This window comes from Rhipicephalus sanguineus, chromosome 10 (genome assembly GCF_013339695.2).
Source record: "Rhipicephalus sanguineus isolate Rsan-2018 chromosome 10, BIME_Rsan_1.4, whole genome shotgun sequence".
Taxonomy (NCBI): domain Eukaryota; kingdom Metazoa; phylum Arthropoda; class Arachnida; order Ixodida; family Ixodidae; genus Rhipicephalus; species Rhipicephalus sanguineus.
Genome location: NC_051185.1, coordinates 37,656,003 through 37,667,804, shown reverse-complemented (window position 1 = coordinate 37,667,804; position 11,802 = coordinate 37,656,003). Strand labels below are relative to the sequence as shown.

Sequence of the window (11,802 nt, the reverse complement as noted above, 5' to 3'; positions counted from 1 at the left end):
GCGACGCATATTGTAGCAGTTTTGTTAGTCGGTGCTCTCGCACTTGAAGCAGTCGGCGGCGGAGAAATCCCGATGGTGCACGTGAAAGCTGCACTACTCCGATGAGCCGACGCACGCTAACACGAAGCCAAAGGCAAAGAACGTAACTGCGTCAAAGGTGCCTCGGCGACGCCAGCGCGGCCATCTAGCTCTCTGGTCGCATGCAATCTCGGAGTAAGCGCTAGTAAGTGTCGATCGTGAAGCATTACTTCTTTTCACATCTCACAGACGGCGGCACCGTCCCGCTCCGCCCGCCGCGAAAGAGAATGTGTGAAAGATATAAGGCGCGTTCGCGCCGTGTCTACCATCTCTCGAGTTAGCTTAGTCGGTAGCGCGTCGGGCGCTTGCCGTCGTGGCCGCAATGTCGTGGGTTCGATTCCCAGCGGGTGTATCTTTTTCTTGGCTTTTTTCTTTCTCACCCGTTAGCGTCCATTTTATCAACGTCATATCCGTGACGGATGTACTTGGTGGACCCCGGCATAAAACACTTTCGTGTTAAAAAAAAAATATTATGGGCAGCTTTGCACTAGTGGTGCCAAGCCTGAAGGAAGAGCAGAGCTGGGCGGCCTTCCTTTTTTCTATTTTTCTCTTTCTTTCTTCTCTTTCCCTCTGTTTCTTGTATCTCTTTTTGGATCTGTTTCTTTCTATTCCTTTCTTTCTCTCTCTCGCTGTCTATCTTTTAATTCTTCTTGCTTTCTATCTTTCTTTCTCTTTCTTCCCTTTCCTTCTCTGTCTCTCCATATATATCGCTTCCTCTTTCTTGCTATCTCTTTATTCCATTTATTTCTCTCTTGACCCCCCACGGTGGTCTAGTGGTTATGGCGCTCGACTGCTGACCCGAAGGTCGCGGGATCGAATCCCGGCCACGGCGGTTGCATTTTCGGTGGAGGCAAAAATGTTTGAGGCCCGTGTACTTAGATTTAGGTGCACGTTAAAGAACCTCAGGTGGTCGAAAGTTCCGGAGCCCTCCACTATGGCGTCTCTCATAATCATATGGTGGCTTTGGGACGTTAAACCCCAGATATTATTATTTCTCTCTTTTTCTTTCTTTCTCTCTCTCGCTATATTTTCCTCTTTCTGTGTCTCTTTTTCACGTGTTTGTTTCCGTTTAACGCTCACACCTCCTGTACTTAATTTGTGGGGCTTGCCCAATTGCTGTGGCGCATACCTGCAAAAAGGTTTTTTGTTCACGCTGGACAGGTCATGGCCAGCTTAAACAGCTCTGCTGTTAAAATGCCTGTGGACTTAGATTTAGGTCCACATTAAAGAATCCGAGGAGGTAGACATTTATCTGTAGTTGCATGCTACAATGTGCCTCGTAGTCGTGTCGTGGCTTTCGCATGTAAGACGCCAGAATTTAACGCAAGTTCCTTATTGCTTAGATTGGCTAACTTCCTTTCTAGTACTCCTTTTATTGTCATCCATTGAGGCAAATCAAAGCCAATTAATTGCCAGGGTGAAAAGTGGCCAACCAAGCCTGCAGTGAAAAGCAAAAATAAGAAGAAAAAAAGAACGAACTAGGCTGTTTACAAAACACGTGCTCTGCATTTTAAACACAAAGTATACATGGAAAACAAAAAGGTGCTTTCAACTCACTTCCTCGGTTTCTGTGGGGAATCCGCATATGATGTCTGTAGCAATTGTGATTCCTGGAACACTGAGAACAGAAACGGGAGAGAGCAGAAGGCATGCTTAAAAACCAAATGGCAAAGTGCGAAATATCGCTTAATAATTTTAAGGAAATGCAAAAAAAAAAGAAATCTGGAAATCTACACCCACGCAATTGCATCTGCTTTTCAGCAGGAAGCATTCTTCGTACAGATTATTATCGCGGAAGTTTTTTGTGGTTACTTCTGCTAAGTTATTAGAGCCCGGAGTATATTGTGAAAAAAAGAAGAAAAAGATCTAGCTACATATTTAACCACAAAAAAAATATATATATATTTAGCCTTCTTTATTAACACAACTGCCTGCAAGTTTTGGGTACAAGAAATTTCAGAGTGCAAGTGTAAGAGTGGAACCCGAAGTTTTATTTGTGCGTCGTGAAGACTGAGCTCTTGCATGCCTAAACACGTTTAAGCAAGTCTGAACACTTAGAAGAGTTTGGATGCGAGCTCGTTGGTACGGATCCATCATAAAAACACAGCGCTAATTTAAACATGGACAGAGAAACAGCACTGTCCTCGCGCTGTCCTCGTAGTCTGAAGGTTGTAGAGCCCTCGAAAAACGTCTTGGTTTGATACTAAAGTCAGAATGCCACACCAAGACGTCATCGACATCAATGTGACGTTGAGACACTGAGCGCAATTTGCTGACATCGTGCAGCAACGAGGTTAGGCATGATTTCACTTTTAAAAAGACACCAGAAAAGCGCACATTTCTCTTCCTGCTTCACCCGCACTCCAATAAGATGATGCAAAAGCAACCCAGAAACAGTTGAAAATGTCGGAAGTACCTCAAGCGGGCTCGGACGATACCTACGCTTTCCGGAGGTGGTCCACCACACTGCGGAACTGGGCGACGGTATATTCCCTTCGCATTTCGGTCAGCACAGGGTCGCTCCCAGATTGCACGGGGACGTGAAGGAAGGAGTAGACGCGGGGATGGTTCAAGATCTCGGCCATGTCCTGTCGAGAGAATGCACGATTTGGCTCAAATTGCTAAGCAACGTGTATGCACAGTGGACGCAGCGGCTGTTACATTACATATGATTGCTCTTTTAGTTTTTAATCTAATCAAACTTCTTTCTAAATCACAATCACTTGCAGGTAGCACAATTCTACTGCATGAATACTGGATGAGGTAGATTAATGTAGTTGCCTGAGAAGTTGTAGTAACTGCTTCACCAGTAAGCCATTTCCATTACCTTTAGGCCACTCGTTGCAAACAAACCATTGCCAGTGGGAGCGGAAACCATGAATAATTTCAAAGCGCTTTATTTGGCATTCGCTACGTTATCACAATGAATACACTCATGCTAGCTAACACCAACCAGCTCTGCTTTAGTAGGACTATGCTCATTTTTGTGGAGTTATTGCGTAATATTAGAAAGTATACTTGTCATATATTACGATATTGTGATGTTCAGTGGTATGCATGCCAAACTGTAATTTGAAGCAGAAGCCTCTTGTCAGGCTTTATAGCCTCTAGTCTCTGCTCCCGCTCCTGTAAGAATTCAGGACAAATACACTTCCATTCATTTCCAAAAAAAAAAAAACTTGGCAGATGGACGAAAACGCGGCCCTGCTCACCTCCAAGTGGTCGAGAATGTAGGGCGGGTTTGTCATGCCGAGCCGTAGCATGCAGCCCTCGGGTATGACCTGCACCATCTCCCGCAGCAGGTCAGGTAACGTGACCCCGATGTCCCGACCGTAGGCTCCCGTGTCCTCCGAGGTCAGCCAGATCTCGCGCACGCCTTCTGTGGGTTTGAATCGGATAGCTATGCCTTAGTATTGACAATGAAAGTGTAGTGCAGTTCAAAGAAGTATTTAAAGCGTTCTGAAGGTTTTGAGTTTTTTTTTTTTGTGTTTGGAAGTACCGGAACTTCACTTGCCAAAAGAAAAATAAATGTGGGCAGCTCGCACTAGAGCTGCAAGGCTGAGCCGCAACGGAGCTGGCGGTCTCCTAGCTAGTCATGGCTTGGCTCAATCTCAATTAAGATTAATTAGGATAACTAGGCCACATGCAACTCAACTGTTTCGGGTGGGCCTGATTAAATCACACATAACTTAATTAGTCTTATTTAGGATATCTTAATTAGTTCAGATTACACTTAATTGGACTTAATTAGACTCGTCTTGGTAAGTAGCAATTACTATTTTCCTGAGCTTGCCTTCACTAGCCTCATTGGAAATTCAACTTGGATTGCTAGGATTAAGTGGGCTTAATTGACATAATTATGCTCGGTTTAATTAGGAGATACCATGCGCAGCTATGCTTAATTAGGGTTGGCTATACTTGCCTTGGCTTTGCTTAATTAGCATAATTAGGCCACACAGAACTCAAGTATCTCAGGCGAGCTTAATTCAATCACACACAACTTAATTAGTCTTAATTAGACTTAGAATTGGCACCAATTAAACTTATATGGGCTTGATTAATTCGGCTCGACTCGGTCAGTAGTAATTAATATCTTCCTGAGCTTGGCTTCACTAGCCTCACTGGGAATTCAACTTGAATTGCCCGCTCTCTGTGGCTCACAACTTTTCCTGATGATGATAGTTTTCTGGTGACGCGAACCAGCATAACGAAAAGCTTAGCAGCTTCGCTATAAAATGAAAAGAAGACAAGCACAACACATTGGATTGATCTTCCGGACCATATAGCATCCATTTCAAATTATAAGTATTTACCATGTGATACAATGAATATCTGCTTTTAATGTAATGGCTGTCTACATCTGTATAAGACAGTGCACAGCACTTAAAGCAGATTTACCTTCGAATGCCTGCTTTGCCCGTGCCACCAGTTCATCGATCGGGTAACTGCCCAAGTCACCGCGGGCGTGCTTGGTCTTGCAGTAGGTGCATCGATTCAGGCAGCTGGAAACAAGGTGGCACTTAATACTGTCTTGTTCACTTCATCGCTGCCATCTCATGTGAAGTGTTCGTGTACAAGAGTGACAATGGTGCAGGGGTTCACACCAGTGGTATCGTATTGCAATAAACAAGGCCATGGCGGGAAAGAATGGTAATGTATTTCCAAAAATGCACAATAGGGAGGGGGGTGGGCGTTCAAAGCAGCAAGAGTGTGATGTCAAGGAGCCGAAATTGCGTCCAGGTCGCATGAAGAAGTGAAAATCGCAAAGAAACTTCAACTTGCTCATGCTTCATTAGTTCACAGTGGGGCATATGTAATAACCAGCAATTAATAACTTGAACAAGGTATCTAATTCTTGGCTGTTTGATTTACCACTGATTGACTGTAACAGTACTGCACTCATTTAGCGGAAATTGTTGCTGGGATAGTTGGTTCATTACTTTGGATAAGCCTCTTCTGTTTCTCCTGTCTCTTCTTTCTTATAGTGGTGGTTCCATGTCTAGCTTATTCAAGGTACTGTACTCGTACAATTCTGACACTTTTTCAATACAAAACATGCCACCCCAATTTTTATTGTTTCTATGCTTCGAAAAATGTAATTTACAAGACACTTGATTGTCCTCTCGTGAAACATTTACAAAGTAAACAATTGAAATAGCATTTTCATTCTCCATTGGAAAGAAAGAACTTTAAACTCTGAGGTTATCGCAGATTTGTTTAGAACAATAGTGATAAACATAAGCAGTGTCCAAGGACGCTCAAACGAGTTTCCAGCACCCACAGTACACCAAAGCACGGACTCTGAGATTTCACATTTTGCGATGGGACTTGGACATTTAATACAGTTTTGGTTTTTACACTTGACCGTAATGCACATGTCACATTTTGCAAAGCTCTCCAAGAAAATGTCCTCTGGTTAATCTAGTTAATACAGAGTGAAGCTATGGTAAGAGTTAATACGAAAAGTGAGAGTACCCTGTGTTGATGGCAATAATCTCTACGAGTGGGTTGCGCCGAATCTTTGGCAAGGTCAGCGGGGCGCCACCGGCTTTCCGTCGGCCTTCCTTCTTGGAACCCAGGAGCCGGACGGAGTTGCCTGTGGCAAACGAATCCTCTCAATGGTACCCCACTTAGCTGCTGAAGTCATTACTATAAAAAAAATGGCTGTATAATGTGCAACTGCTATAAGTAATACGCTACCAAGCATCTGTTGATGATTCACGTTCGCAATGACGTGGGTCACCTGTGGGCAGTGCCACTTATGAATGCTAAGAATTTTATTGAAGTAAACTGGGTTTTTAGAAGCAGTCTTTAGGCCAGCATTGAAAAAAAAACAAGTTTACAAGTTAAACTGGGAAATAAATCTAGTGATGTAAAGTAGGAGGCCCAAACTATCATATAAAACTACAATCAAGATGAAACATATTCTGGTAACATTAATTAATGTTTAAAAAGAAAGCACAGACTTTGTGCAAAACCGACAATATTTACTCGCACGATACCAGCAGCAGCTAGAGCTGACTAGCATTGGCCACTGATGCTGACTTTTGACTGAAGCTGGCTGACCACTTTTATACAACGTAAAAATAGTACACGTGTACTACTCAGTGACTGCCTTACTCTGTGAAATGCATTGCACAGTACGATATTTCACTTTAAAGAAATTCGTAACGAATTTTCTCTTTCTCCCCTCCACCCCTATCACAGTGAAAATGCAGCTTTTTCTTTCCTGCAGCAGAGATACAAAATATCTGCGAAGAACTAAAACAGGCAAAAGAGAGTTGCAGTTTTTGGTGAAAGGTAGGACATTGATAGTGACAGCAAACCATAAAAGAACTAGAACAACTAAGTCTCGTTTTGACAGGCAGTATAAGTCACAACAAACAACTACCTAACCACACTCAAGCCTCATTATAACAGAGTCGCATCTGACACGAAAATAAGTTCGTTATATCCAAAAATTTGTTATAAACGTATATTTGTAACACTGTATATATGACAAGACTATTCTTTATTTACTTCGCTATAACCGATAATTCGTTATATCCGTGTTCGTTACATCGAGGTTTGAGTGTACCTAAATCAGCATGGCATCATGCTCCCAAGAGAGACGTGCAGAGTTCACGCTACAACCATGAGTACCAGAATGACAGAACTGGCGCTCACGGAAATGCCTTATAAGATGGCACAAAGTTTAGGTGGACACACTCAGTCCAGTCTTATGACAATGATAATGGTGACACTGCGGTTATTGCTACGATAACAAAGTTGAAGCCAGTTGAGAAAACACAGACAAGGTGTTGAAAGTAGGCCTGTGCGAATAGTAAATTTTAGGTTCGAAGCGAATCCGAAGCGAATAGTGATTTGGTTTAATAATTTCGAATTGAATTCAAATAGTATATATCACACATTAAAAAGAAAAATGAGCATATCTGTGATGACCCAACTAACCTGCACAATATATTTTAAAATTGAAACAAGGCGTGTGCAAATGCCACTCTTCTTGGTTCAAAGGGAAGTGGAAGCAGCTTTGAATAGTAGCAGGATATGACTTTCGGTAGAATGCAAGTGGTAACCTGTATAATACTTTACGTTTTAAAATTTACTATACTTAGAGCGTATAAGTCGGTATTAACAAGCTTTTAAACTTAAAAAAATGATGAATCGATGTGGGGGTAATATGTTCATTTAACCTTGAAGTGGGGCTTCGCGGCAGTGTGGATTTCCCATGAAAAGGTGTATTCACCGTAGCGCACCCCTCCACTGCAGTGAAACCACCTTTAGAGGGGGTTTCATGCGGTTCATACATGTTCATTCGTTCATTTTGAATACTTCGTAATTTCGGATATCTTAAACTCGTTTCGAAGCGAATTCGAATACTGCAATATTCGTTCGAAGATTCGAAGTGCTCGAATGTTCGCGCAAGCCTAGCTGAAAGGCATGGTCATAGCAAAGCTTGTTGCTGGGCTAGTTGGTATGGCACATACCTACTTAAACACAAAAAGACGTGCAAGCTCCGAGGAAGAACTCGAGACAGTACAGAAAAGGGTGTATTTCATGGTTGGTGCAGTGGTATAAGACAACGACGAGGACGTTTTCTGCATCATCGTCTTTTAGCGCTGCATCAACCATGCAAATATTCCAACTAGCCAAACCTTCCATTCTACTAGCATATCTCAGCACGCATAGGCACTTTTGAGGAACATGTTGTGGTAGCGCAAAGTTTGATGAAAAAAAAGGAAACAGAAGAAAGAGTGGAAAGAAAGACAGGCACTACACTCACGACTGTTTATTCAGAAGGAAGACTTCCTATATATACACAAACGCATGCTTGCGCAGACGCATAAAAACCAGACAATGTGGCCAAATGGGCACTATACACCTGTCTCCACCATCAAATAGCTAGCAATCTCATTTCAGCATCATAGTGCATAACAGATGTTTGACTGACGCATGCATGACCAATGGTTTATGTATGATGGGCCTCTAACAGTTCGCACGCGGTTTTGTTCTTGCTTCCAGCTGGGATCCTAACTTCAGAAAATTGCGGTTCACAGAGACAACACCTGCAATGTGCTGACAGGTGGGCACTCGCATCTTTCTTTAAAATATTTGCGCGCTCCCTCATACGGTCGTTGACATGTCGGCCGAATTGGCCGATGTAACACTTGCCACAGCCGAGCGGAATCTTGTATGCCACTCCAGTGGAGCATTGTATGTAGCGTTTAACTTTCTTCTGTCTCCTTTCTTTTATCGAACTCTGCGCGACTACAACATGTTTAGTAAACACCAACTCGCCCAAGAAGTTATCCTGAAGCACCTTTGAGGGTCTCCTCGACCACCTCGACGACGCGGTCGGTCTGCTGGACGCCCACGATGCTGAGGCCGCGGAGGTATCCCACGTTGGGTGTCGCTTGGGAGACGCACCCCGCCACCACCACCTTCTTGCCCTGATGCAGGGCCGCCTCGATGGCGCCCCGGAAGTGGTCTTCCGCGGGATTCTTCACCGTGCAGCTGTTGAGGAGCCACAAGTCGGCGCTCCTGGCATCGTCTGCACCGACAGCCAGGGATAGAATTGCATTCTGAAGTAATGTTCTTTGTCACTCTGGCCCGACAACTTACTTTGAAAAGAAAAAACGAACAAAGCCCTCACCTAAGCAGAAAGCTGCCTGCTTTATGAGTGCACCAATATGCGAAAAGCAGGGGCGCAGCCAGATTTTTTTTTTGGAGTTGGGGAGAGATGGAGGCTTCAACCAACCTTTATGTGTTCGTGTGTGTGCTTGCATGTGTGTATGTATATGTAGACATGCAAATTTGAAAAATTTCAAGGAGGGTGGGTTGAAACCCTCCAACCCCCTGGCTACGCCAATGGGGGAAGAGGCAGTGACTGTGAAGAACTGCCCATGATGGCATTTAATGCTAATACTGTTGAAATTTATTCGAAGCCCTGCACTGTGGTGTGCCTCACACAGCAGTCTTGACACATGAACGTTCCTTTATTTTAAATAAGTAAAATGTGTGTTCCCAGACTCCCACATACTCTACTAGATGGCTAGTTAATGTGTCAGCACCTCTTTCTTTTTATTCCCTTGCATGTGTAACAATAACTAAGCACCTTTTTGTATTATGTGCATTGTTTAATGCACTCTACCACTGCATTGTTTAATGCATTCTACCACTGTGTGTACTATGTGCATTGTTAATGCACTCTACCACGGGGGTGATTGGGGGGGGGGGGGGGTTCAACAACCCCTTCCCCGAAAAAAGTTTCTGGCTAAGCCACTGCACTGTACTAGTCGTGAATAATGTGGCACAGACTGTGTAGGAGGTCTTATAGGTGACACTTGCCTCACCCAAAGCTCCTTATGAGAAATTTAAGGTGTTTCGAGTAAATAAATATAAACAGGCTTTCTTGCAGAGATGCGTTGAGGTCTTTTTCAGAAACTTCACCACTTAATGAGCCATAAAGACAATAGCCATGATTCCTAACCTTTTCGGGTGCTTTCTACACATTTGCGTACGCAACTTGTTTTTGCTAGTTGTGTCGACTAGTGGCTGTGAGAGAGCAAGAGAGATTGAGATTTGGATGAATTAAACTTCCTGCGTAATCAACGTGTGTTCATTCAATTATATTTTGCTGTGTGCAGGTGCACATGATCACTTTGCTGAAGGCACTGCCATGTTTGCATTTTGCTGAACGCACTGCAATGTTTAGTGTGCTGCTTTCCGGGAGCCATGTCAAAATTACGATTTTTTGTCCGAAATGAATATAACCAATGAAAAGCACAAGTATTCCAAGCGTGAGATGTGATTATTTTTATGCAATAACAGATCATGACTGACCTCAGGATAAATAGATGCTTAAGTACATTCGAATTCGAATTAATTACTGGAAAACAGAACGAATCGATATATATTCTTTTCGTTGCAATAGAATATAGAGTCCCTTGGAATAATGCTGTGTAAATGTGACATACTCACAGACAGTGCATCGTAATTCACGCCTCAAGCAGTTAATTTCCACACAATGTCCTCACCGACAATAGTGTATCCTTTGGCCGCCAGCTGACCCGCCATGTACTCGCTGTCCGAACTGTTGTGGGCGCAGCCCCAGGTTTTTACGTGGATCTTGTGGGTGCCTGAATGCAAAAGTGAAATTACTGTCATTTCTCGCTCTAACCAAGCCTCATTCGCAACGAAAATACCTTCGTTACATGCAATATTTCTCATAAGCTGGTAATATCCACAGAATGCTGATATTGTTGAGAAACACTTTCATATTCACTTCGTTGTATCCGACAATTCGTTATATCCGGGTTTCTTACATGGCACATGAGCTCTATCACAGCGCATGCGCTAATTATAATTATTTTAAAATTTTTACTTTGCTAGGCGCAAGTGCGTTTTCGCGACGTATGCCGACATTGGCAAAAGCGTTTTCAGATTTACATCACATATGCTGATATTAGCGAAAACATTTTCAAAATCATTTCGTTACATGCGATAACTTGTTATATTCGTGTTCCTAGTGTCCAGCTTGAGGCGTACGAACTGCAGCGTTATTCAGCTTTCTCAATTTCCGTTGTGCTCGTGATGGCTGGTGCGTCGCGCACAATCTTCGACACATATCCCGATCAGTTTCCCATTTTTTAATTCCGAAGCGATTTAATACTCCCTTTTGCCCTTCACGTCGATTGAAACCTAACGTACTCTGTTACAAAAGCCAGTCGGCAGTCAACGTTTCTACTTGACTCGTGCATTCTGGTCCCTTATCCTACCATTGCGTTGCTAGAAGTTCATTTTAACGGAGCAGCAATTAAAACCGGTGTCACGGTGACTGCTGATCGCGATCGAGCCCGATCAGGATCAAATTTCTACGCTGTCATTGGCTCCCTTCTGCAGCGTGCGTAAAGGAGCCAATCACGATCGTGAAATCCGATCCGGATCAGCCCCGATCGCGATCAGCAGTGAGCGCGTGACACCGGTATAACACGCCACATCCACTGCGCCAAAGAGACGACAGCAAGCGAGTAACTTCTCACCTGGCAAGAAACTGTCGCCGCAGGCTTCAGGGGCATCCTTGCGCCTCCTGACGCGAGGAACGACCTCGCTACGCGTCTTCGGCGAGAAGACATCGTCGGCCGATCGTACCACGTCCTCGATGTCCTCAACGAAACCACTCGGGCAAATTTCGGGCATCGCTACTCTGCAGATGTGCGCAGCGGCGGTCAAAACACAATCTCACGTTTCAACCGACGATCGGGGATCGCGCTCGGGCGCGCGACCCGCTTGCGAGACTCTCCTGAAGAATCAGCGATGTTTTGCGAGCGTAAATAATCTAAATAAATATCTTAACTGCGACGATTGTTATTCCGCTTCGTTCGCGTTACTAGCGCATGGGCGCCGCCATTTTGTATACGTGGCCAGATGCTCAGATTTCTAAACTCCTAATTTTGACATTTTAAGAGAATAACAGCGCCTGTCCTGTGCTGCGTGTATTCTTCTATACCCCGTACCCAAGTTGCGCTCTACAGTTTAGCATTAATAATTTTGACATTTATTTTTCGTTTTTAAAAACAACATGGCAAGCATGACGTTCTTGAATCTAACATTTATCACACAAAAGCAAAGCCTTTGAGATTGGCAACTGTCGCCAAGAGGAAGCCGTTATTGGGAGGAGATTTTGGATACAACCTATTTTATATAATGCATAAAAAAAGAAAT

General features: G+C 43.6%; 1 protein-coding gene across 3 annotated transcripts; it reads right to left on the bottom strand.

Moving 5' to 3' along the window:
- Window positions 1-1,221: 1,221 nt before the first annotated feature.
- LOC119371678 (threonylcarbamoyladenosine tRNA methylthiotransferase) lies at window positions 1,222-11,590 on the bottom strand. Of its 3 annotated transcripts, XM_037642129.2 has the most exons (9): window positions 11,121-11,590; window positions 10,116-10,217; window positions 8,399-8,629; window positions 5,554-5,674; window positions 4,477-4,580; window positions 3,291-3,457; window positions 2,521-2,666; window positions 1,636-1,696; window positions 1,222-1,516 (listed from the first exon to the last, which is right to left on the bottom strand). In XM_037642129.2, exons 1-9 carry the CDS (start codon window positions 11,275-11,277, stop codon window positions 1,484-1,486), a joined length of 1,122 nt encoding a protein of 373 aa, XP_037498057.1. In that variant the 5' UTR covers window positions 11,278-11,590; the 3' UTR covers window positions 1,222-1,483. The 3 variants fall into 3 exon arrangements, with proteins under 3 accessions (XP_037498057.1, XP_037498058.1, XP_037498059.1); XM_037642130.2 differs by lacking the exon at window positions 1,222-1,516 and having other exon boundaries at window positions 1,634-1,696; window positions 2,517-2,666; window positions 11,121-11,589; XM_037642131.2 differs by lacking the exon at window positions 1,222-1,516 and having other exon boundaries at window positions 1,635-1,696; window positions 2,495-2,666; window positions 11,121-11,589.
- Window positions 11,591-11,802: the final 212 nt, after the last annotated feature.